This window comes from Bombina bombina, chromosome 5 (assembly GCF_027579735.1).
Source record: "Bombina bombina isolate aBomBom1 chromosome 5, aBomBom1.pri, whole genome shotgun sequence".
Classification (NCBI taxonomy): domain Eukaryota; kingdom Metazoa; phylum Chordata; class Amphibia; order Anura; family Bombinatoridae; genus Bombina; species Bombina bombina.
This window is the reverse complement of record NC_069503.1, coordinates 901,471,815-901,499,700: the sequence shown is the minus strand read 5'-3', so window position 1 is coordinate 901,499,700 and position 27,886 is coordinate 901,471,815. Positions and strand designations below refer to the sequence as shown.

The 27,886-nt window shown below is 39.4% G+C and overlaps 1 protein-coding gene across 1 annotated transcript in view; it reads left to right on the top strand.

Moving 5' to 3' along the window:
• The window catches only part of BPNT2 (3'(2'), 5'-bisphosphate nucleotidase 2), a 78,726-nt gene that overhangs the window by 6,632 nt on the left and 44,208 nt on the right, over window positions 1-27,886 (top strand). The window contains exon 2 of the mRNA XM_053715057.1: window positions 20,177-20,339. Within this exon, the coding sequence (XP_053571032.1) occupies window positions 20,177-20,339 (163 nt within the window). The remainder of the gene's footprint in view (window positions 1-20,176; window positions 20,340-27,886) is intronic.

Genomic DNA, 27,886 nt, shown 5'->3' with positions numbered 1-27,886 from the left:
TAACTGACTTAAATACATGTCTGTCAAAAGAACTGAGAAAAGGGGGCAGTCTGCCGAGTTTTAGAAACAAGGTAATCACAGAGCTATATATAACAGTAGGGCTGCAACAAACGATTATTTTCATTATCGATTAATCGGCCGATTATTTTTTCGATTAATCGACTAATCGGATGAAAAATAAATAAATAATATTTTCCTATATTTTAAATAAAATCTACATACTGAGTGTTACAAATATAAACTTCAGACTAAAACTTTACATCAACACAACTATTGGTACAATTTTTTAAGCTGCAGAACAAATTTTTATAATCAAGCAAAACAAAACCACAAACTGTTTGAAAAGAGGTAGAACTAGTAATAGGTAGACTACCACTGCTTATAATATTGTTATTTACTCTTTCAGAAACTTTGCATTGAAATGCAAAAATGGCACCATGTCCACATGCTCCTGGCTGAGGCTGGCTCTCTTTTTTGCAAGCTATTTTGCCTGCAGCAGAGAAGAGGTGCTCAGATGGTGTTGAGGTGCCTGAGATGTATAAGTAGGGTTTTGTCAATTTCCCCAAGGTGGGCTATTTATCTTTGTTAGCTCTCCTCCAATGCAAGGGGCCTCTTAACAAAGTAACCATTGACTTCATTCTGACATAAAAATAATCTTGAATATCTATATGCAATGGTAAACAACCAGCTATAAGGTTAGGGAAAAATATATTTACTCAACTCTTAAACTAACAGATATATACTTACAGAGGTTGAATTTGGTACATATTACATTAATTAAAAATATAGAAGAAGAAAAAAGACACACAGGTAACAGCCTTACACAATTATCTATAGAGTATAAATAATCAGCAATAGCAAGTGATCCGCTTGTGCAAAATGATAAAAGTGCACATAAATTCATATAACAAATCCCATTAATCTAAGGCTAGGTGTAAATAACAATCCAAATGATGACTCCTATTATTTCTGGGTTGCACATAAGCCAGGAGTAGTTGTAAACTTAAAAAAACAACTGATAGTGTCCTGAAAAAGTGAAACGTAAAATTTCTGTAGACCTCCTTTAGGTTAAGGGCATAACCATAAAACACAATACCATGTGCAGGAGTTCATTGGAGTGAAGCAGCTGGTGCTGTGCACAACTAATTGCAAACCAACTAATCGATTATGAGATTTGTTGACAGCTATTTTCATAATCGATTATTATCGATTATGCCGATTAGTTGTTGCAGCTCTATATAACAGTGTTGGTTATGCAAAACTTGGGAATGGGTAATAAAGGTATTATCTATCTTTTTAAAACAATACAATTTTTGGTGTTTGCTGTCCCTTTAAAAGAGAATGATGACATGCAATGTAAGCTGACAAGCTAACCTGTCCTATAAACATAAGGGTAGTGTAGGTCAGGTGGCAACTCATAGCAGAACTGTCAGTACCTTTTTATAGTCTGTTTAACTCTTCGTAAAGTTACTGGGAATATATTGCCATTTTATAAATATACAATTACAGTAGGAATAATAATGCAAGGCATTCATAACTCTCTGCTCATTGAAATCCATGAGCTTCCAAGTGTCATTTTATTCCAGGGATATGAGATTTCTAAAGTATCACTTGGCACTATAAAAAAACACCATTCCTTTAGTACAGGGCTTGACAAACCAAGGAACCAGGGAGCCGCTGCTCCCAGGATTTTACCTCTGGCTCCTAAAACTTTTTGGGTTACCCTTCATATATCTATATACAAATACCACTGTCTGGCTACTAAATATTCTTCCTGATTCCTAAACTTTAAACAGATTTGTAGACCATTGCTTTAGTAGATATATTTAAAGCCAGATTTAAAGAAATGCTAAATATATTGTCTCCATTTATGAAGACCGGTTTGCTAATATAATTACAGGCACTAGCCTTCCTTGTTTTCTATAGAACCCTCTCATGGATTTGGATGTGTTGTGGGTAATCAAATAAGGAGTTTAAATTAAAGGGACATAAAAGAGCAACAATTAAATGTGTTAATGAGTTAGTACCTTTTTATTATTACACTTGCATTTAACAATGTGTTAAACACATAGTTGAAGTATGCTCCAGAACAGCAATGCACTAGGACCTAGCTGAGCACATCTGCTGAACCAATCACAGGAGACATGAGTAGCCTCCAATCACTAGTTAGCTCCCAGTAGTGAATTGCTGCTCCTGAGCATACTTAGGTATGAGTTTCAACAAAGGAAAGCAGAGTAAATTTGATACTATATGTTATTTCAAAAGCCAATTAAAACATGCGCTTAAAGGGATAGGAAAGTCAAAATGAAACCTGTATGATTCAGATAGAGCATTTCATTTTAAGACACTTGAATTCACTTCCATTTTCAATTATGCTTTGTTCTCTTGGTATCCCTTGTTGAAAAAGAATCTGCACATATCCCACAAAAGTGGGAGCTAGCTGCTGATTGGTGCCTACACTCATTTGTCTCTTGTGATTGGCTAACTGGTTTTGTTCAGCTAGCTGCCAGTAGTGCAATGCAATGCAATTCCTTCAGCAAAGGATAACAAGAGAATGAAGCAAATTTGATATTAGAAGTACATTGGAACGTTTTTTTAAAATTGTATGTTCTATCCAAATCATTAAATAATTTTTTTTATTTTTATAATTATTATTTTGATATTGTAAAGCAGCTTTTATCTGACATTTATACAGTGCTGCCTTGTACTTTAAGGTAACGTTTAGTGACATTCCAAGATTTCCCCCCCTATTCCCTGGGAGTATAGATCCTGTCTAACAAGGGGTTAGTTCATTTAATAGAATAAAATAATGTGAACAAGGTCTTGTTCTGCTGATTATTTCAATAGGATTCTTGTGTTGGTTTCTGTGTTTTTTTCTCTTTCCTTGGCAATTCTATATTTCCTTACATCTTGACACTCTGCTCTTGCATTGAGCAGGGCGGTGGACGGGCATGTGTGTACCTTTACTTCCAAAGGGTGATGAAACTGAATACAGTCTAGGGATTGTGTGTAAGCAGAATTTGTTATAAGCATTAAAGGGATATTCTGATAGATGAATTACATCTTTATATATAAAATGTATTGGCAAAAATGCTTCTAGTAAAATTTACCACTGTTTTTGTGTTAACATTTTTCTCTGCACGTGCATGTGAAGGATAGCTGTATATTTTCTGTGCACCAGCATTTTAAATACTACAGCTGTTCAGAGCATCAGTGGGGCTTGTATGTCAGCAATTAACAAATTGAGTAATTACCAGATGATACAAGCACCTTAGGCTCTCTGAGCAAGTGCTGTGTTTAAAATGCATGGTGCATACTTAAATACACATTTAAAACAGCTATAGCGTTTGTTAGATGCATTTTTGCTAATACATATGTTACAAAAATGCTTCTGTTCAAAACTGAAATGCATCCGTGTGGATTCCAGTTTTGGCTGCAACGTCCCTTTTAATATTGTAATATTGTGTAACATAGAAACCTCTGAAATGCCCAAATCACTTTTAAATGATTCCTCTTTAAATCATTTTACTTTTTGTGTAGGATCCTATTTTTCCTTTAAAAAAATAATAATAAAAAAATGTGTGTGTTTATATGTATGTGTGTATGTATGTATGTATGTATGTATGTATATATGTATGTGTGTGTGTATATATATATATATATATATATATATATATATATATATATATATATATATATATATATATATATATATATATATATATAATCTACGCCATCTTATTTCTTTTGTACATTATATTGAGGTTTGACAAATCCTGGCAGCCAAGTAGAAATGGATCTTGGAATTTTGCATTGGACACCATCATTTGAAGACAGTCTCAGACATCCCAACCTGCAAAAACTCATTTCAGGGAGGTCCCCCGCCCGCGCCCCTCACTATACTACCTCACTGCATGCCAACCTTACTATAGTACCTCACTGTACTACCTCTGTATAGTGCCTCACTGTACCACCTCACTATAGTGCCTCACTGTACCACCTCTGTATAGTACCTCACTGTACCACCTCTGTATAGTACCTCACTGTACCACCTCACTATTGTACTCCCCAACCCCAATTCAGAATTCCTCAGTGCTCTGATTATGAAATAGTTGAAAATGTTATCACATTATAGAGGTATGGGAGTCTGCACAATATAGAGGTATGGGAGTCTGTACATCTCACCTATATATATCAGGTCTACTGCTATGTCTCGCACCGCATTAGAGTAGAGTAGAGTTCAGGAAGGGGGGAACAAGTCTAGAAAGGAACGCAGTAACTATTTACATTGAGCTATAACGGAACAGTGACACCTAGAGGTAGAAACGAAAAGTGCAGTCACAAATTTGATATTCTCTGGCACCGCTATTTCCAGGAGATTGTGTTTCATTTGCAGGTGTCAGGGAGCAGCTTTTTCAATGCAGGACACTCCCGGACCTTCCGGAAGAGTTGGGATGTCTGCAGTCTCATGGACACACACATATGATCATGTTTTAAATGGAGATGATTTGTAGTTCCCTACCCATAATCCCCTGCTCAGGTGAAAATACTCTTAGCTATGGTTTTCTATGTGATATACAAAATATCTCTCACTCCTCTCTTTTAAATGATGGGTATCTGTAAAAAGCTTATTAGAAAATATTACATAAACATCCTGTTATAAAAAAAGAAAGACATTTTGCCTCAAAATTTCCTCAGAAGCCGCATCACATTGTAAAGTATGCTAGTTATTATTATTATTATTCTTTATTTATAAAGTGCCAACAGATTCCGCAGCGCTGTCCATGGGTAACAAAGATAAAAAGGACAGTACAATATGAGGCATTTAACAAACAAATACAGGAGGAATTGGGAGCCCTGTTCCCGTGGGAACTTACAATCTAAATGGGTAGGAGGGTGAGAAACAGGAAGTGGGGACTGCAAAGGTGGGAATGATATTAGTGTGGAGTTAGATGAGGGCAACTATTAGGCAAGTGGAATTCATTAGTTACTGATTTGGTGATAGGCTTCCCTGAACAAGACGGTCTTTAGGGAGCGTTTAAAGGAGGAGAGGTTGGGGGAAAGTCTGACAGCTCGAGGAAGTGCGTTCCAGAGGGTTGGTACTGCATAAGAGAAGTCCTGTAGTCTAGCATCAGAGGAGGTGATGGTAGAAGAGGCAAGGAGTAGATCGTTGAAGGATCTTAGGGGATGGGCTGGCGTATATTTGTTGATGAGTGAGGAAAGGTATGGGGGGCTGCATTGGTAAGGGCTTTGTAGGTCAGAGTGAGAATTTTGAATTTAATTCAGCACTCAGAAAAGGACACATTTTGGAGTTATTGCGTAGGTGGTTGCGATAGGATGAAGAGAGCGATTGGATGTGGGGTATGAAGGACAGATTGGAGTCAAGTGTAACTCCTAGGCAGCGGACTTGGGGTGATGGGGAGATAGTGGTATCACCAACAGTGATAGTAAAGTTAGAAACTGCAGTAGAAGTAGATGGGGGGGGGGGATTAGAAGAAGCTCAGTCTTGGACATGTTGATTTTTAGGTGGTGAGAGGCCATCCAGGAAGAAATGCCAGATAAGCAGTCACTGATGTGGGAAATGACGGAAGGAGAGACTGCAGGAGTGGATAGGTAGATCTGAGTATCATCAGCATAGAGGTGATAGTTGAATCCAAAGCTACTAATAAGTTTACCCAGTAAGGAAGTATAAATAGAGAAGAGTAGAGGGCCTAGAACAGAGCCTTGAGGTACTCCAACAGACAGAGGCAATGGAGAGGAGGAGTCGCCAGCATATGAGACAGAAAAGGACCTATTAGAGAGATAAGAGTGGATCCAGGAGAGGGCAATGTCACAGAGCCCAAGGGAGCTGAGAGTCCATAGGAGGAGGGGATGATTAACAGTGTCAATGGCAGCAGACAGGTCAAATAAGATAAGTATAGAATAGTGGCCATTGTTTTTAGCAGACAGAAGATCGTTTGTAACCTTGGTGAGGGCAGTCTCAGTTGAGTGTTGGGGATGGAAGCCAGATTGCAGAGGGTCAAGCAATGAGTTGGAGTATAGGAAGTGTGTTAGGCGATCAAAAACTAGTTTTTCCAGGACTTTAGAAGCTAACGGAAGTAGTGATATGGGGCGGTAGTTTTCAGGAAAATTGGGGTCGAGGGAGGGTTTTTTGAGGATGGGGGTGACCTTTGAACTAATAGTAAGGGATCAGTCTAATATGTGAGTAAGAGCTGGGGTGAGGGTAGAGGACAGAGAAGGTATTAGATGTGAAGGATGGATAGGGTCAAGGGGGCAGGTAGTGAGGTGTGAGGAAGATATTAGGGAACGCACTTCATTCTCAGTGGTTGGGGAGGGGGGGGTACTGAGAGTGTTGGAGGGGGTGACCGGGGGCGGAGTTGGAAGGTTGCAGTCTTGTGGTGGGATGTTACTTTGGATGTTAAGTGTTTTGTTGAAAAAGTAGTCTGCCAAGTCTTGAGCACTAAAGTCAGATGGAGGTGGTGCAGGTGGATAGAGGAGAGTGTTGAAAGTGGAGAAGAGACGTTTAGGGTTTGAGGAGTGAGAAGATATGAGAGAAGAGAAGTAGTTTTGCTTGGCTAAGTGAAGGGCAGAGGAGTAAGAATAAAGAATGAACTTATAGTGTAGGAAATCAGGTTCAGAGCGGGATTTCCTCCAGGCACGTTCAGCAGCACGGGAGTATTTTTGTAGATAGCGTGTTTGCTGAGAGTGCCAGGGCTGGAGCTGACGAAGTGGGGTTTTGCGTATTTGTGGAGGAGCAAGGGTGTCGAGTTCAGAGGAGAGAGTATTATTATAGTGGTTTGTAGCAAGGTCAGGGCAGGATACCGTGGAAGTGTGGGCAAGGTGTTTTTGAATAAGGTTAGAAAGTTGGAGAGGATCCACAGTGTGCAGATTTCTACCAGTGCGGAGGCGGGGGGGAGAAATAGGTTTAGCATGTACATTGAGATTATAGGTGAGCAGATGGTGGTCTGAGATGGGAAATGGGCGACAGGTGACAACAGAAGGGGAGCAGAGGTAGGAGAATACCAGATCAAGAGAGTGTCCGTCACGGTGAGTAGGGAATAGGGTGGATTGTGAGAGACTAAAGGAGTTTGTGAGTGAGAGAAGTTTAGAGGCAGCAGGAGCAGATGGGTTATCAATGGGAATGTTGAAGTCCCCTAGGATTAGAGCAGATGTATTTGTAGAGAGAAATGAGAAAGATAGGCAGCAAAGTTGTCGAGGAATTGGAAGGTTGGTCCAGGGGGGCGATAGATAACTGCCTCCTTGATTGAGAGGGGGGAGAAAATGCAGATGCAGTGGACTTCAAAGGAGGAGAAGGAGAGAGATGGATGAGATTGCAGGTGCTAATAGGAGCAGGAGGGGGATAGTAAGATTCCAACACCGCCACCATGTCTCTCACCTGGCCTAGGTGTGTGGCTAAAGTGAAGACTGCCGTCCGTTAGAGCAGAAATGGAAGCAGTGTCAGAGGAAGATAGTCAGGTTTCAGTAATTGCTAGAAGATAGTTCTGGGTCTTATAGGGGAGTGTGCATCTGGTGTGTGAAGAACAGTCATTTTATTTCCCTCCTCAGGAAGTTTAGTATGAAATCTTGCAAGATTTCAGTGAAATCCCATGAGATCCCCGTAAAGCAAAAGTATGAACTCGGCACTGATGAAGCTGATTGGCTCTTGTTGTTGTTTTTTTTTGTTGTTGTTTTTTTTTGTTTTTTTACTATGCAGATGACATTTAAAAGAATTGCTCAGGATCACATAGCAGTTTCTTTTTCTTTTTTTTACAGAGATATGCATGTGATATTTTCTTGTCAGTTTTTTTTTTACAGCCATGTCGCAATACTTTCAAGTAATTCAAGATTATAATGTCCCTTTAATCTTAATTCTCTCTCTCTCTGTTATTTGAGGCTGGACAAACAAAAGCTCTATGATTAGAGCAGGAATGCTGTCCACAACCCCCCTCCAAGCTATGATGTGGTTTCGGCATCTGAGAGCCAGTCAGGCACGCCCCTGCTCTATGATGATGATTTCTACATAATAAAAAAATAGACTGTAAACAAAATTGAGTTGCAGAAAAGATTGGATTTTTTTTGCCCCCATGCACTGCACGCCCATAGAACCGCCACTGGTGAGGCTTGATTGATAGGGGTGGGGCTAAGGCTTAGACTTGCCCGGTCTTCAGTCCAGTCCTGGTCCTTATGGAAATGCCAATCTGGCCTGGAAACCAGGTGTCTGTAATCATTGATGTTGTCTTTAACACGATTAGGCTCTACAAGCATTTATCTTGTCCTTCTTAAAGGGACATTAACCCTTTGAGTGCTAATGACGGCTCTGAGCCGTCACAGAGTTTCTCACTCTGGTGCTAATGACGGCTCAGAGCTGTCATGAGCACTCTCCCACCTTGAGGGAGATCTGGGGGCTCCTTACTGCTCCTACCCCGGCGATCGTGCCTGTAGAGTGACAGGCAACGCCGGGGCTTCACGTGATGTGCGGTGACGTCACGCACAATAACGTGATGACGTCACCCCGCAACTTTATTTATACTTAACAATGTTAAGTATAGGAGGAGGGGGCATGCTGCTTAGAAGCCTGTATCTCAGGCATCTAAGCAGCTACAGACCCCCAAGACCCATTGTTGGAAAGGTAATCACCTAACCTTTCCAACAGTGTAAGTCTGGGGGTCTGTAAAAAAAAATAAAAAAGTTAAAAAAAAAATTTCAAAAATAAAAAAAATTAAATAAAATATTAGCACCCAGGTGGGAAATGGCTTAGCAGCCAAAGGGTTAAACCCCAACAATTTCTTTTGTGATTCAGATAGAGAATACAGTTTTAAACAATATTCTCCTTTACTTCTATTATCTAATTTGCTTCATTCTTTAGATATCGTTTGTTGAGTAAATTGGTGAGCCAATCACACGAGGCATCTATGTGCAGCGACCAATCAGCAGCTACTGAGCCTATCTAGATATGCTTTTCAGCAAAGAATATCAAGAGAATGAAGCAAATTAGATAATAGAAGTAAATTAGGAAGTTGTTTAAAATTGCATGCTCTATCTGAACCATGAAATAAAATGTTTGGGTTTAATGTCCCTTTAATACTAGATGGGACCCCCCTCAGAAAGGGGGTTGGGCATGGATAGACATAAACTATGACTCTGCCTTTTTATATTGGTAAGTTTGATTACAAACCCATCATTAGTTATTTCCATCATTGTATGGACAGGACTGGTTCGTTCAGCTTTTACTTACCCACCTCAGCTAGTAACACATACCATGAATGTTGGTTCCTGCTGTTGTCCATGAGACATGCTGGGTCCCCTCCTGGAGTGAGGCTGTTTTTGCAGCCAGCAATTTTCAGTTTCAACTGATAAACAAACATACATACATACATACATACATACATACACACATACACACATACACACACACACACACATACACATACATACATACATACATACATACACACACACACACACACACACATACATACACACACACACACATACATACATACACCACACACACACACACACACACACATACACACATACATATACACACATATACACATACACATACACACATACACAAACATACATACATACACATACATACACACACACATACATACACACACACACATACATACATACACACACATATTTTTTTTATATATATATATATATATATATATATATATATATATATATATATATATATATATATATATATATATATATATATATATATATATATATACAGGTGGCCCTCGTTTTACAACGGTTCAATTTACACCGTTTCAGAATAACAACCTTTTTTTCCAGTCATGTGACTGCTATTAAAAAGCATTGAGAAGCAGTGCATTTATTAAAATAGCCAGTAGGTGGAGCTGTCCGCTTGTGTTGCAGCAAAGCCAAGCAAGCTGAAATTATTCAGTTTAACCAGACCTGAGCTATCGAGCAGATTTCAAAGGAACAAGATCTTCCTGTCTATAAATCAGTCCAGATTGGAATGCATAGAAAGAACTGTTTGCAGAAAAATGCAATTGAAGTCTGTGTTGTGTGATTATTTTATTAGGTTTATAATGCTGTTTAGCAAATGTTTTTGTTCATTTAACTTAGTTTAATTATATATTCTGTGTTGTGTGATTATTTTATTAGGTTTATAATGTTGTTTAGCATTTAAAGTCTTAATTTCAAAGCTTTAAAAATAATGTATTAGGTGTTACTTATGACAGTTTTGAGAGGGGCCTGAAACCTATCTCCCTCACTTCCCATTGACTTACATTATAAACTGGGTTTTAATTTACAACAGTTTCGATTTACAACCATTCCTTCTGGAACCTAACCCCGGCGTAAACTGAGGGCTACCTGTGTGTATATATATATATATATATATATATATATATATATATATATATATATATATATATATATATATATATATATATATATATACATACACAGCTAAGAGTAAAAGCAAAAAAAAAATGTTACAGCATATGGCCAAATGGTTCAAACCCAGGACCACATCAAAGTCTCTTCCCTCCTGGGCCTCTTATCTACAGCCATAGAATGCATACTTTCAGTCAAACAAACTGAGAACTACACAAGGGTGCACAGGCCTTATGTAATTTCCCTAGACACATGCAAAACATGGAAATTGATAAGTCTGGGGTTAACTGCCTGGTCTCTGAGAACTGTGCAGCTGGCTGTGAGTGCTGTTGAGAACCCAGGGCTGTGCATTTTGCAGGGTCATATGATGTTTACTCGGTCCAGTTTAAGAGTGCAGTTAATTTATTTTATTGTTTACATTGTGTGTATGCATATATAAAGTATATCTCATAGGGACGGCCAAAAGATTCTGGCACTTAGATTTAGAACAGATTTATCAAGCCCTCACACATACTATATAAAATGTGTCTCATTTTATGCGTTTAACCCCATGATATACCAAATAAACACAAACCTCATAAATGTATATAGTCAGATTGTATACAATTAACTTAAAAAAACTAAACTTAAAAATGATACAATAATACCTTTACTGCCTGTGTGCAGAATTCATGTAGATTTCATACATAAATTTATGATTTTACATGAATTGTGTACATCTTTATTTCATGTAGCTTATTCATGTTTCATTTTCATTTAAATGTATGCATTCAGGGGTTAAAAATCAAGAATGCAACACAAGGAAAAAATTGTTTTAACCAGAGTAACTTGATCAGCTCCTTACAGGAGGGACTGATTTATAGCTTGTTCCTGCTTTGCACACAACATATTTTCAAAGATGTAAAAAAAAAAAAAAAAAAAAGATTTCCGAAAATGTGTATATATGGGACAAACCTAAAGCAACTCATACACTGATTTAATTATTTTTTTTTAAAGAGGGGGAAGCACGTTTATCTACTATGTGTAATTTACATATACTATTTACTGAAACTGACCAAATCTACCAAGCCCCCCCCCAAGACGTACAAGTTCTTAAAGGGACAGTATACACTCATTTTCAGATAACTGCATGTAATAGACACTACTATAAAGAATAAGATGCACAGATACTGATATAAAAATCCAGTATAAAACTGTTTAAAAACTTACTTAGAAGCTGCCAGTTTAGCTCTGTTGAAAAGGTAGCTGGAAAGCCCACTGCAAGTGGGAAATAAGACACTCCCCCCTCCCCCTTCTTTTGCATATGAAAAGACCCTTTACACAAGCAGGAGCAAGCTGGAGAAGGTAGCTGACGGTATTCACATAAAACTTTGGGGCTTGGTTAGGAGTCTGAAAATCAGAGCAATGTTATTTAAAAATAAGCAAAACTATACATTTTTTTAAAAAACAACAACTTTATGGACTATATAAATAGATCATCTACAAAACATTTATGCAAAGAAAAAATGAGTGTATAATGTCCCTTTAAGCAGGAAACCTTTGTGATTGCAATGCTTGGTAAAATGTATGACTGCACAAGAGCTCTCTTGTGCAATACCACTCATGCTCTTTTTTGTGCAACCAATTGTTTAATGGCAGGGCCTATCAATCACCCTGGACAAGCAAGTTAAGGTTTTTTGTCTCAGAAAACAAGCAAGTCTTCACCACATGGTCTCAGAAGCTATGACTGCAGCCAGATACATTTTCCCTTTATATGTATAAACAGTAATTCTGAAATAGTAGGGTAAAGATGAAGACTACATGTCACTCTGCCTGTTATCTGATCGTGGAGGGGGAGGGACATAAACCCGTAAGCTGAAAAGAGCACACCTCTTTGTTGGAAGAACAGCTACCCCTGAAGCCTTTACTACTGTATTTAGTATTGGTTGTATTCAGTTCGCATATAGTGTCTGTCACTAAAAGGCACTACAAGGAAAGGCGTGTCTTTGATCCCTGCACTTCCCCCCAACCAAAGTGTGCATTACATTTTGCTAGGTGCCGGTTTCATATGGAACTTCAGACTAGGTATGCTTTTGCTCCAATTGCTGTCATATCTTGCTTGCTAAACAGACAGGTTTACAGCAGCTTGCTATTTAAAGGGCCACTAAACCCAAAATCTTTCTTTAATGATTCAGATAGAGAATAGAAATTTAAACAACATTACAATTTACTTCTATTATTTATTTTGCATCATTTTTTAGATATCCTTAGTAGAAGAAAAAGCAATGCACATGGTGAGCCAATCACACAAGGCTTTTATGTGCAGCAACCAATCAGCAGCTACTGAGCATATCTAGATATGCTTTTCAGCAAAGAATATCAAGAGAATAAAATAAATTAGATAATAAAAGTAAATCAGAAAGATGTTTAAAATTGCATTCTCTTTCTAAATCATGAAAGAAAAAATGTGGGTTTCATGTCCCTTTAACCTCCATAGTTCTTCATCTTATGATGTACATGGTAGGAATAGTTGTAATCCAGCTCACATATATACAGGTAAAAGGGAGTGGTTTCTTTCTGTCCATGCCCACTTTTGAGAGGAGGTCTCACCTTGTATGTATTAGATAGGAATCGGATAGACCATGATATATACATTTCTGTAGTTGATACTAGAAATATAGCCTGGTGGCTTTATGCATTATTCATACATACTTACATACGTACGTACATGCATACATACATACATACATACATACATACATACTTACATGCATACATACATGCTTACATACATACATACTTACATGCATGCATACATACTTACATACATACACACATACTTACATACATACACACATACTTACATACATACACACATACATACTTACATACATACTTACATGCATACATACTTACTTACATACATATACACATACATAAATACATACTTACATACATACTTACATAGATATATACATACTTGCATACATACTTACATACATACTTACATACTTACATACATACTTGCGTACATACTTACATACATACTTGCGTACATACATACATACTTACTTGCGTACATACATACATTCATACATACTTACTTACATACATACTTGCATACATACATACATACATACTTACTTACATACATACTTGCGTACATACATACATACATACTTACTTACATACTTGCGTACATACATACTTGCGTACATACATACTTGCGTACATACATACATACTTACATACATACTTACATACTTACATACATACATACATACATACTTACATACATACTTGCGTACATACATACATTCATACATACTTACTTAGATACATACTTGCATACATACATACTTACATACATACTTACATACTTACATATATACTTGCGTACATACATTCATACATACTTACTTAGATACATACTTGCATACATACATACATACATACATACATACATACTTACTTACATACTTACATACATACTTGCGTACATACATACATTCATACAAACTTACTTACTTACACACATACATACTTACATACTTACATACATACATACTTACTTACATACTTACATACATACTTGCGTACATACATACATACTTACTTACATACATACTTGCGTACATACATACATACTTACATACTTACATACATACTTACATACTTACATACATACTTGCGTACATACATACATACTTACATACATACTTGCGTACATACATACATACTTACATACATACTTACTTACATACTTACATACATACTTGCGTACATACATACATACATTCATACATACTTACATACATACTTGCATACATACATTAGCAGGAAGTTTGATTGGTTACTAGCTCAATCGACACAAGATAATGCTGGTCTTCTTTGCAAAATATTATTTATTCTTTGTTTTTTGTTTTTTAAACATGAATCAAATAACTGTTATAGGAGCACAAGTAGTCACAATAACATTTTAAGTTGATATTATATAAAGAATGTGTTTTACGGCTTTAAATTGTAATATAATTTTGTATATAAATTGCAAGACCCAACCTAATCATTTAAGCCTTGCCAGGGGTTTACTGCATCACTGCACTGGGCTACATGCCCGCTAACACACACAAGCTTTCAGTATGTTTTTGCATTGTGCCAATAAATAACCATCTATGCAATCCTTTTGTGAAGTGATTCTATAAGTTGATATGTGCTATCAATTGGTATTAGTTATCTCTTATTCTGTACCTCTTTATTTCATGTAGCTTATTCATGTTTTTGTTTTCTCATTTAAATGTTAAAGATGCATTAGTGACACTCATTCACAGTAATTTTTTTTACCTTCGACATGAAAGAGCTTTTAACCCCTTAGTGACTAGACCATTTTTCAATTTTCTTACCCTTAAGGACCAGGGCTATTTTTAAATTTCTGCGGTGTTTGTGTTTAGCTGTAATTTTCCTCTTACTAATTTACTATACCCACACATATATACAGTTTTCTCGCAATTAAATGGACTTTCTAAAGATAACATTATTTTCATCATGTCATATAATTTACTATAAAAGCAATTTTATAAAATACTAGTCCTAAAGCCCGTGTACGCAGGCCATTTTTTGCAGTACAGTGGTTCCACCCCTCCCTTGCGCTCTCTCTATCCCCCCTCTTTTGCTCTCTCTGCCCCCTCTCTTTTGCTCTCTCTTCCCCTCCCCCTCGCTTCTCTCTCTCTCTCCCCCTCTCTCTTTTGCTCTCTCTCCCCACCTCTCTCTTTTGCTCTCTCTCCCCCTCTCTCTCTCTTTTGCTCTCTCTCCCCACCTCTCTCTTTTGCTCTCTCTCCCCACCTCTCTCTTTTGCTCTCTCTCCCCCTCTCTCTTTTGCTCTCTCTCCCCCTCTCTCTCTTTTGCTCTCTCTCCCCCTCTCTCTCTTTTGCTCTCTCTCCCCCTCTCTCTCTTTTGCTCTCTCTCCCCCTCTCTATCTTTTGCTCTCTCTCCCCCTCTCTATCTTTTGCTCTCTCTCCCCCTCTCTATCTTTTGCTCTCTCTCCCCCTCTCTATCTTTTGCTCTCTCTCCCCCTCTCTATCTTTTGCTCTCTCTCCCCCTCTCTCTCTTTTGCTCTCTCTCCCCCTCTCTCTCTTTTGCTCTCTCTCCCCCTCTCTCTCTTTTGCTCCCTCTCCCCCTCTCTCTCTTTTGCTCTCTCTCCCCCTCTCTCTCTTTTGCTCTCTCTCCCCCCCTCTCTCTTTTGCTCTCTCTCCCCCTCTCTCTCTTTTGCTCTCTCTCCCCCTCTCTCTCTTTTGCTCTCTCTCCCCCTCTCTCTCTTTTGCTCTCTCTCCCCCTCTCTCTCTTTTGCTCTCTCTCCCTCTCTCTCTCTTTTGCTCTCTCCCTCTCTCTCTCTTTTGCTCTCTCTCTCTCTCTCTCTCTCTCTCTCTCCCCCTCTCTTTTGCTCTCTCTCTCTCTCTCTCTCTCTCTCTCTCTCTCTCTCTCTCTCTCTCTCTCTCCCTCTCTTTTGCTCTCTCTCTCTCTCTCTCTCTCTCCCTCCTCTTTTGCTCTCGCTCTCTCTCTCCCCCTCCTCTTTTGCTCTCTCTCTCCCCCCTCTCTTTTGCTCTCTCTCCCCCTCTCTTTTGCTCTCTCTCTCTCCCCCCTCTCTTTTGCTCTCTCTCTCCCCCCCTCTCTTTTGCTCTCTCTCTCCCCCCTCTCTTTTGCTCTCTCTCTCCCCCCTCTCTTTTGCTCTCTCTCTCCCCCCTCTCTTTTGCTCTCTCTTTCTCCCCCCTCTCTTTTGCTCTCTCTCTCCCCCCTCTCTTTTGCTCTCTCTCTCCCCCCTCTCTTTTGCTCTCTCTCTCCCCCCTCTCTTTTGCTCTCTCTCTCCCCCCTCTCTTTTGCTCTCTCTCCCCCCTCTCTTTTGCTCTCTCTCTCCCCCCTCTCTTTTGCTCTCTCTCTCCCCCCTCTCTTTTGCTCTCTCTCTCCCCCCTCTCTTTTGCTCTCTCTCTCCCCCCTCTCTTTTGCTCTCTCTCTCCCCCCCCTCTCTTTTGCTCTCTCTCTCCCCCTCTCTTTTGATCTCTCTCCCCCCTCTCTTTTGATCTCTCTCCCCCCTCTCTTTTGATCTCTCTCCCCCCTCTCTTTTGATCTCTCTCCCCCCTCTCTTTTGATCTCTCTCCCCCCTCTATTTTGATCTCTCTCCCCCCTCTATTTTGATCTCTCTCCCCCCTCTATTTTGATCTCTCTCCCCCCCTCTCTTTTGATCTCTCTCCCCCCCTCTCTTTTGATCTCTCTCCCCCCTCTATTTTGATCTCTCTCCCCCCTCTATTTTGATCTCTCTCCCCCCTCTATTTTGATCTCTCTCCCCCCTCTATTTTGATCTCTCTCCCCCCTCTATTTTGATCTCTCTCCCCCCTCTTTGCGCTCTCTCTCCCCTCTCCTTTTGCGCTCTCTCTCTCCCCTCTCCTTTTGCGCTCTCTCTCTCCCCTCTCCTTTTGCGCTCTCTCTCCCCTCTCCTTTTGCGCTCTCTCTCCCCTCTCCTTTTGCGCTCTCTCTCCCCTCTCCTTTTGCGCTCTCTCTCTCCCCTCTCCTTTTACGCTCTCTCTCTCCCCTCTCCTTTTACGCTCTCTCTCTCCCCTCTCCTTTTTTGCGCTCTCTCCCCTGTCCTTTTGCGCTCTCTCTCTCCCTCCTCTCTTTTGCTCTCTCTCTCCCTCCTCTCTTTTGCTCTCTCTCTCTCCCGCCTCTCTTTTGCTCTCTCTCTCCCGCCTCTCTTTTGCTCTCTCTCTCCCGCCTCTCTTTTGCTCTCTCTTTCCCGCCTCTCTTTTGCTCTCTCTCTCCCCCTCTCTTTTGCTGTCTCTCTATCCCCCCTCTTTTGAGCTTTCTCTCTCCTGTCCGCCCAGCCCTGCTCACGTCACGCCCGACCCAGCCCCCATCATGCACGTCCGGCCCCGTCGCGCACGTCCGTCCCGCTCATGTCACGCCCGCCCTTATCACGTCCGGCCCCGCCCGCCCTTATCACGTCCGGCCCCGCCCCATCACGCACTTCCGCCCCCGTCATGCACGGTCAACCCAGGCTCAGATGCCAGGAGGTCAGTGTGTTGAAGGCCAGGTGTGTTTGTCCTTGCGCTGTCTCTACTGCGCATGACGGCTTCGGACAAACACACTTGGCCTTTTTATATTATAGGACCCATATTACACACATACAACCACCAAAAATCACCCATGCCAAATAGTTTCAAAATGTCCTGAGTTTAGAAATACCCTATGTTTACATGTTCTTTGCTTTTTTTGCAAGTTATAGAACAATAAGTACACGTAGCACTTTGCTATTTCCAAACTTTTTTTTTCTTCTCAAAATTAGCGATAGTTACATTGTAACACTGATATCTGTCAGGAATCCCTGAATAACCCTTCACATGTATAAATTTTTTTAGTAGACAACCGAAAGTATTGATCTAGGCCCATTTTGGTATATTTCATGCTACCATTTCACCGCCAAATACGATCAAATAAAAAAAATCGTTAATTTTTTCATAAACTTTTTCACAAACTTTAGGTTTCTCACTGAAATTATTTACAAACAGCTTGTTCAATTATGGCACAAATGGTTGTAAATGTTTCTCTGGGATCCCCTTTGTTCAGAAATAGCAGGCATTTTATGGCTTTGGCATTGCTTTTTGGTAATTAGAAGGCCGCTAAATGCCACTCCGCACCACACTTGTATTATGCCCAGCAGTTAAGGGGTTAATTGTAGGGTTAATTTTAGCTCTAGTGTAGAGTTCAGCCTCCCACCTGACACATCCCACCTCTTGATCCCTCCCTGACCCCCCTTAAACAGCTCTCTTCCCTCCCCCATCTCACAATTGTCACCGCTATCTTAAGCACTGGCAGATAGTCTGCCAGTACTAAAATAAGAGACTTTTTAATAAATATATATATATATATATATATATATATATATATATATATATATATATATATATATATATATATATATATAAAATCAGTTTTATCCTCCCTTAGCCCCAAACCTCCCTTATCCTCCCCCTCTACCTATTTGCTGCCATCTTGGGTACTGGCAGCTGTCTGCCCCTACCCAGTTTGCTAAAAATGTTGTCTTTTTTTGTAAAAAAAAAAAAAATAATTTAAAACCCCAATTTTTCTGTATTGTAGCTGCCCCTATCAATACTCTATCCCCCTCCCACTTTCCCAACATTTTTTCCACCCTCCCTCTCACTTCTTTGACTGTGTACGCTCCACGAAACAAAGATTGGACAGTATCCGGATATCCACCAACGATGGGTCGCCCACCCGCCTCCCTGCTATGGCTCCCCACCCACCAACGATCGGCACCATTGCTGGCTGATGCAGAGAGGGCCACAGAGTGGCTCTCTGTGCATCGGATGCCTAAAAAATTTTATTGCAGGATGCCTCAATATCGAAGCATCACTGCAGTAACATGAAAGTGGCTGGAAGTGATCACGTTCGCTTCCAGTGCTTGAAAACCCTTAGGACGTACAGGGTACATCCTTGGTCTTTAAAGGGACATTAAACCCAAAAATTTTCTTTCATAATTCAGACAGATAATACAATTTTAAACAACATTCTAATTTACTTCTATTATCTATTTTGCTTCATTCTTTAGATATCCTTTGTTAAAGAAATAGCAATGCACACGGGCGAGCCAATCACAGGAGGCATCTATGTGCAACCACCAATCAGAAGCTACTGAGCCTATCTAGATATGCTTTTCAGGAAAGAATATCAAGAGAATGAAGCAAATTAGATAATAGAAGTAAATTAGAAAGTTGTTTAAAATGGTATTCTCTATCTGAATCATGAAAAAAAAATGGGTTTAATGTCCCTTTAACCCTTTGAGTGCTAAGCACTTTCCCACCTGGGTGCTAAGGTTTTCTTAAAGGGTTTTTTATTAAATGTTTTTTAAAAAAAAAAATTTTTAACTTTTTTTATTATTTATTTCAGATTACCTTTCCAACGGTGGGTCTTGGGGGTCTGTAGCGGCTTAGATGCCTGAGATACAGGCTTCTAAGCAGCATGCCCCCTGCTCCTATATTTAACATTGTTAATGTTAAATAAAGTTGCGCAGTGACGTCACCACGCAAAACGGAAGCCCCGGCGATGCCTTTCATTATGCAGCACCGATCGCCGGGGTAGGAGTGGGTGGGAGCCCCCAGATCTCCCTCAAGTTGGGAGAGTGCTAGTGACGGCTCTGAGCCGTCATTAGCACCAGAGTGGGAAACTCTGTGACGGCTCAGAGCCGTCATTAGCACTCAAAGGGATAAGTGACCGTTTTTGTAGGACGTACCCTGTATGTCCTTGATCCTTAAGGGGTTAAACATAAGCATTTGAAGGAAGCACCTCTCACTTAAGGGAGTGAGGATCACAAACTCGACAGCATGGAGAGAAATGACACAAAACTTTAGGAGCATTGCAGCATTATATATTTATAATTATATAATTCATGTGTTTCTCTATTAACAACCAGAAGCCAGCTTTGCAAGATAAACCGGTCTCAAGATAACTTGCTTTTCTAAAATTGTTTGAAGGACCTCACAGTACTGACGAGACATCTTAGATAATCTCACCAGAGCAGACAGCTTTAGATCATCAAACCCTGAATGAGCATTAACAAAAATATACACATCCAATAAAGTTTGTATTAGTTTCAATCTAAATTTAAACAGCGTTTACTTCACATTTTGTTCTGGCAGAAACATATTTCAGCATATTAAAATGATGCTCTTTACATGAATGATAAAAATGTCCCTTTTAATTTTAAAGCGTTTAAAAACAATAACAAATGAACTGCTATTTTTGTGTCTAGGTCAACACTGAAGAGCACGTTGATGCTGGCGAACAGGAACCAGTCTCATGGAATCAGATAATTCCAGATGAAATAAAAAATGAAATAAAGGACTCTGTGCTAGTTTCTTCAGACAGTATTACTATCTGGATAGACCCATTAGATGCGACGCAGGAGTACACAGGTATCTTTTGTGATCTATGAGGCAGTTTCCTGTATTATTTTTATGTTTGTGACTATTTAACAAAGATTACATTCGATATAGGCACTTGTGTACTCTACTACAGTGGTTCTCAACCAAAGTGACCTCAAGGCCCGGTAAATTTTAGCTGGACATGTCCAGGGCCCGGTAGTTTTTTTTATATATATATATATATATATATATATATATATATATATATATATATATATATATATATAGTAAGCAGCAGGGATTTGCCCTATCAGTAACTAAGCAGTTCAATGTGGGTTTAGTGGGGGCCCTGGAGTGTGGGGGTCCTGCCAAGGGTCTGTCGCTGTGAGGGACATGGAGTGTGAGGTCTGGCCCTGAAGGTTGGGGGCCCTTTCTTTGCCCCTTGTGTGCAGTGGGGTAAGAGTGTGCAGTGGGGGCATGACAGGTCAGGGCCCACCAGCAGGGCTATCACGGCCCGGTACTGGGCCACGGCCCGGCTGTTGAGAAACCAGGCTCTACTAGATTATTGACAACTGTCCCTAACGTGCTTCAGCAGAAGATATGAGGTAAAACTTGTGTACTCTACTAGATTATTGATAACTGTCCCTAACGTGCTTCAGCAGAAGATATGAGGTAAAACATAACATCAGCCATTTAAACATACAGAGAATTGGTTACAACTTGGAGATACCATTACTTAATTGAACCTAAAACTTTACACTCATTTCTTAATTGTTTAAACTACTAATATAATAGAAATTATCATCTGCATAGTATTCTCAAGATCATCTTTGCTTTGAATACATAATTGTATCTAGTTTTTATTTAGCATTTAATGCACCTTTAACAATTTAGCACTGTGCATTTCTATGTTCTGTGATTACCCATTAATCCCATATTCCCCACTCATCCCTGCAACACAGATGGCTTGTGTATTCCTTTTTCCTAACTCACTAATTATCTAGTAGCACCTCTTAGCAAGCAATTTACAAACACACACTGTCCACATTATATTGTGCTTTGCTTTCCTCTTTTACTATATGTTTCTCCCGGGGATATTTGATGTGTCTGTACAAGATCATTAAACAAATGTTTTCTAAATGATCTCTGAATTACAGCACATTTTAACTATGTTTTAATCTACACAAAAAGTATGAACAACTTTTCAGAACATAAAGTACAATGTATTTTAGAAACTATAAAATCAGAAAATATAAATATGCTCATTTTGTATATTTAAGTAACAAAGAAAGTATGATCCACACCGCCAAATTAAAAAAATTGGATTTTTATTTGGAATATTTAAAATTGCGATGGAAAGTTATACAGCAAACAGAGTGAGCGCAGCAATTGAAAAGGTATTCCTGCCCAGACGTGGTGGTAATTTGGACCAACTGTTGTCAAAAAGAGAGATTTTCTGGATTTTCAAATTGGAAACCAGAGTGCCTAAGGAACTTAATTCTAAATTTGACATGATTAACTATTGGGAATAACATTGATACACTTTTAGAAGTCCATGTAAGCACCACACTTTCATACCCTGCACGTATCTTTAGGTTTGTCAACATTTATGGGTTAGGTAAAATTGCATCAGAGATTAAATTAAGGCCTGGGAGTTTAGCAACTGTGTATGCAATAGCAGGTCAAAATAAGTTGTTTGCCGAAGGGGAAATTAACAATATTATTTTCCATTCAATAGAATATGTTGATGGTTCATAATATTAGCGTAATGCCTTAATAATTGTTTCTTACCCCAGAGGTTTGACATGAAATGTATTTATTTATTCAAAACATTGGTGTTTATTACCCATTTAAACCCATACATCATATACTAAGATACCTGAATACAATACAATTTGTACATTTAGATTTATATAAGTTTGGTATATTAACTTTTGTTTTCCAGAAAGTATTTGGTTTTGCTTTACATCTTTTCAGAACCAGGCATTATAAGGTTAACTGAGTAGCGCACAAGTGCTTTTAATGAATGAATCAATTGAATTGAATTTTAGCCAATGGGCTTTTTTTCTTTGCTTTTAAATGTCAGAGGTAAGCACAGCACTATAGGCTATGACTACGGCTTGTTAGCCGAAACATGTAAGCCACAGTGCTGCGCTCACTCTGTTTGCTGTATAACTTTCCATCGCAATTTTAAATATTCCAAATAAAGATCCGGTTTTTTAATTTGGTGGTGTGGATCATACTTTCTTTGTTACTTAAATCTGCTGACTCCAGAGATCCGCACTGCCGTGCAGCTGTCCACTCCACACTCTGCTGCCTTCGGATCAAGTTCCAGCCTCCATTACACGAGTGACGTCACCCGGAAACGCTGGATCACCTGGGGACTACACATCGTCGGAGACGCTGAGGGAGGCGGAGGAGACCAGGGAGCGACAAGCTCTTATCGATTGGAATCGAGGTCCCAGTATTCTCCCACAGATCGTAAAGTCCAAGGTGGAGGGTAAGAGAGCACTTTGAAATGTGCCCACCCGTGTTTATGCATCAAGTTCTGGATGAACAAAATATTGACGCACAAGGGGAGTGATTTTGGTTACATTGATCCAGCAGAGAGGCATCTGATTTGCACCTCATTGTGGTTAAATTGACTATCACCACTCTATTCCGTTTTGTATGACTACATTTTGTATATTTACCTCATATTTTTATTTATCTTTGAGCTGAGTTTGCATTATCATAAAAAAAGACAAACAAATACTATAAAAATGGTGAGATTTGAAGAAAATAATTTGCACACTTTGGACTAGATTACAAGTGGCACGCTAGTGTATTGTGTGGCCGGAAACATGCAAATTTGCCCGTTTGCGGGTATGCAATAAATAACAAGCCATTACAAGTGGCTGGTTATTGCTACAGCAAGCTTGCAGTAGCAATTCATGCTCAGGAAATTCTATGGTTAATTTTCTAAAAGCACCCTAATTGCCTTAAAAATATAGGGTATTATAGTTTTGTATTAACCCCTTTACGACTAAGGACGTACAGGGTACGTCCTTAAATAACTGTCACTTAATGACCAAGGACGTACCCTGTACGTCCTCAGGGATTTCAAGCGGTGGAATTGATCGTTATCATGTTGTAGCGATGCCTCGATATTGAGGCATCGCGCAATATCCTTTTTTTAACAACCGATGCAGAGAGAGCCACTCTCTGTGGCCCTCTCTGCATGGGCCAGCGATGGTGCCAATCGTTGGTGGGTGGGAGCCATTGCAGGGAGGCGGGTGGGCGGCCCATCGCTGGAGGATATACGGTGCAGTGGGAAGAGGGGGGCGTGATCGCACACGGGGGCGCCGGAAATCGCATGGGGGCAGGAATGGGTGGGACTGCTACACTATGGAAGTTAAGGTGTAAAGGGAAGGAGAGAGAGGGGGATAAATGTTGTCAAAGGGATCTGGGAGGGGGTGGGGGTAGGTTGTTGGGAGAGACAGCTACACTACTGAATTTTTTTTTTTTAATATGGCAAACTGGGTACTGGCAGACAGCTGCCAGTACCCAAGATGGCGGCAAATTGGTAGAGGGGGGAAGGTTAGAGAGCTGTTTGGGGGGGATCAGGGAGGTTGGGGACTAAGGGTGGAATCCTACACTGCAGAATACTGCCAGTACATAAGATTGCGGGGACAATTGTGGGGTGTGGGAGGGAAGACAGTTGTTTGAGAGGGGTCAGGGAGGGATCAGGGGGTGGGGTGTGTCAGTTGGGAGGCTGATATCTATGAAAAGGTAAAATTAACCCTACAAGCTACCTAATTAACCCCTTCACTGCTGGGCATAATACAAGTGTTGGGCGCAGCTGCATTTGGCGGCCTTCTAATTACCAAAAAGCAATGCCAAAGACATATATGTCTGCTATTTCTGAACAAAGGGGATCCCAGAGAAGTATTTACAACCATAATTGCACAAGCTGTTTGTAAATAATTTCAGTGAGAAACCTAAAGTTTGTGAAAAAGTGAACAATTTTTTTTTTATTTGATCGCATTTGGTGGTGAAATGGTGGCATGAAATATATCAAAATGGGCCTAGATCAATACTTTGGGTTGTCTACTAAAATGAAATATATACATGTGAAGGGTTATTCAGGGATTCCTGACAGATATCAGTGTAACTATCGCTAATTTTGGAAAAAAAATAATAATTCAGGAAGGCCAGTTTATGACTACTATAGATCTGAGGGACGCTTACCTTCATGTTCCAATCCACAGGGAACACTTTCAGTTCCTGAGGTTTGCATTCCTGGATCAGCACTTCCAGTTCATTGCCCTTCCATTTGGCCTAGCTACTGCTCCAAGAATCTTTACAAAGGTTCTGGGGGCTCTTTTAACCATTGCCAGAACTCAGGGTATTGCAGTAGCCCCATACTTGGACGATATTCTGGTGGAAGCACCATCCTTTTGTCTTGCGGAAGAATTCTCGGAGACCCTTCTCAGTCTTCTTCGATCACATGGATGGAAGATAAACTTGGAAAAGAGTTCTCTTATCCCTAGTACCAGGGTGGAATTCCTAGGTACTGTAATAGACTCCATATCCATGAGGATATTTCTAACAGACCAGAGACGTTGCAAGCTAACTTTGGCATGTCTTGCCTTCCAGACCTCCTTGAGTCCCTCTGTGGCTCAGTGTATGGAGGTGATGGGTCTCATGGTGTCCTGCATAGACATAATTACTTTTACCAGGTTCCGTCTCAGACCTTTACAACTGGGCATGCTGAGGCAGTGGGAACGGCGATCATTCAGATCTGTCTCAACAGATTGTATTAGACTGGTTGAGAGAATCGCTCTCTTGGTGGCTCTGTATAGATCATCTGTCCCGAGGGACATGCTTCTTAAGACCATCCTGGGAGATTGTGACTACGGACGCAAGCCTATTCGGATGGTAAGCTGTTTGGAATGCCAGGAAGGCACAGGGGTTGTGGACTCAGGAGGAGTCCTCCCTCCCGGTCAATATTTTGGAACTATGGGCAATCTTCAAGGCCTTGAAGGCTTGGCCACTTCTGGGTTCGTCCCAGTTTATCAGATTCCAATCAGACAATATAACCTCGGTGGCTTACATCAACCATCAGGGGGGAACGAGAAGTTCCTTAGCGATGAAGGAAGTATCTCAGATTCTGCTGTTCGCTGTCAGCGTTCCACATTCCGGGTGTGGACAACTAGGTGGCGGATTTTCTCAGCAGGCAATCCTTCCATCTAAGGGAATGGTCTCTCCATCCCGAGGTGTTTGCATATATTTGCAGAAAGTGGGAGACGCCGAAGATAGATCTCATCGCGTTCCGTCTCAATACCAAGCTAAAAAAAACTAACTCAGTCCAGCACAACAGGCCACTGCACGCCAACCAAGGTCACCACAAAGACCTAATGATATCCAATAGAATCCAAAGTAGGAAGGCAGCAAAAAGTGGTATTCAAAGGTTTATTAAGCGCTTAAAACAGCAACGTTTCAGGAGCAAACCTCCCTTAATCATGCAATATAAAATACTGTTACAAAGTATCCTTATATACCCAACTACCACAAGGGGGCAGTAAAGGAAATTTACAATAATTAACTTTTTCGTATACACGACTTGGTTAAAGTACTCCATTGGGACACTAAACAGTATTAAATCCAACTCAAGACAGAAGCATAAGTGAATATATTTAAATTTAAACCAAGAAACATTATATTAAAGGAAATTATCAAAAAACATTAGATACAATTAATAAATTTTAAATGATCATAAGGTAAAGAAAAAAATGTTGTATTTAACATCATAGTTAACATATCTAATTCTCCTATTTTACATGACGAATCTTCTGTTTTAAATAAGGGTTTATCTTTCTGCCCTCAAAATAATTGTACCTTTTTTCAACTGTATGAGGATCTTTATAGATTCTTTAGAAATATTAGATTGAAAACTCTTTGTTTTGATAAGGATATTGGAACTACCACAAAAATTGATAATCGGTTAAATCTTAAGAAAGTGGGTTTAAGAAATAAAAGTTCCTATATTCCTAATCAAAACAATCATAGCGTTGAAACTTTTGTGAACTTGGAACTGTGATATTTATTCTCTTAAACATAAAGTTGATAAAGAAAGAATAGGTAACAAAAACAGTAACAAACGACATAAGATGTCTCACGTTAGAAAGAGTTATCCTGATATTCCTTTTTAAACTAAATAACTTTTCTAAAAAAGATTTTGAAGCATTGAAATCCCTTAAATCCAGAGATGATATCATACTGAAAAGAGCCGATAAAGGCGGTGCTATTGTCATTTTAAATAAAGATTACTATGTTAATGAAATTAATAGTCAATTAAACAACGAAAATGTGTACAAGAAGTTATCTAACAATTCTATTTTTCTAATCCAAAAAGAGCTTATTAAAATTGCACTTAATCCTGTGAATAATGCTATTATTGGTAAAGATTTATCTAAATTCCTGGAGATTAAACATCCTAAGACTCCTGTTATTTATATTTTACCCAAAATTCACAAAAATGAGATGGAACCCCCCAGGTCGCCTTATAGTTTCTAGTATTGGTTCATCATCTTCTAATGCTTAGACCTTATGTGGAGAACACTAATCCATTCATTAGAGACACTGGTAATTTCTTACTAAAATTTGAGGCATTGGGTCTGAGTACTAATAAATTCATACAGCCTTGATGTTGAAAGTTTATATACATCAATAACCCACGTAAGCGTTGTGGGGGCTGTTAAATCAGTTCTAAACAACAGTGGTGACTTTTCTACTGCTCAAATTGAGTTTTTCATTTCATTATTGGAATTTGTTCTTTATCATAATTTTTTTTTTTTCAGGATGAATATTCTTTACAGATATAAGGTACAGCCATGGGTTCCAACATTGCCCCTAATTACGCCAATTTACTTATGAATATGTTTGAGGAAAAATTTGTTTTTGCCAATTTGGATTTCATTCGATGTGTCGCTACATCGATGATATCTTTGGCATTTGGCTTGGCGATGTTGGAACCCTACTTTCCTTTGTAAATGATGTGAACAGTTTCACTACACACTTAAAATTTAAACTCACTTATAGTGAAGAAGAGCTGGTGTTCCTTGACACTAAGATCATCAAAGTTGATAATTTTCTAAAAGTTGATTTGTTTAGGAAATCTACAGACCAAAATAGCATTCTGAATTTTGATAGTGCCCACCCATTAGGCCTTCTAAAAGCCTTACCTAGAAGTCAATTACTTAGAGTTTGTCATATTGTTACTGATGAAAAACTATTTGATCTTAGACTGAGGGAAATGAGGGATCATTTCATTGAGAGGGGCTATCCGCAAACTCTGATTGAAAAATAAATGAATGTTATATCTAACATTTCTAGAGAGAGCCTTTTAGGCCCAAAGAAAGATCAAACTAAAAAATCTAAGAGTCAGCAGATTCACAAAGCCATTTGATATTAAATATCATTAAAAAACATTGGGGAATTTTGACAAAGTGCAATCCTAACATTCTTGAGTTTTTGAATACACTTATGCCCGCCTTTAAGAGAGGTGCTATCAATGACCAAAAATTAATTAGGGCAGATATTGGCCCTGTGAATAT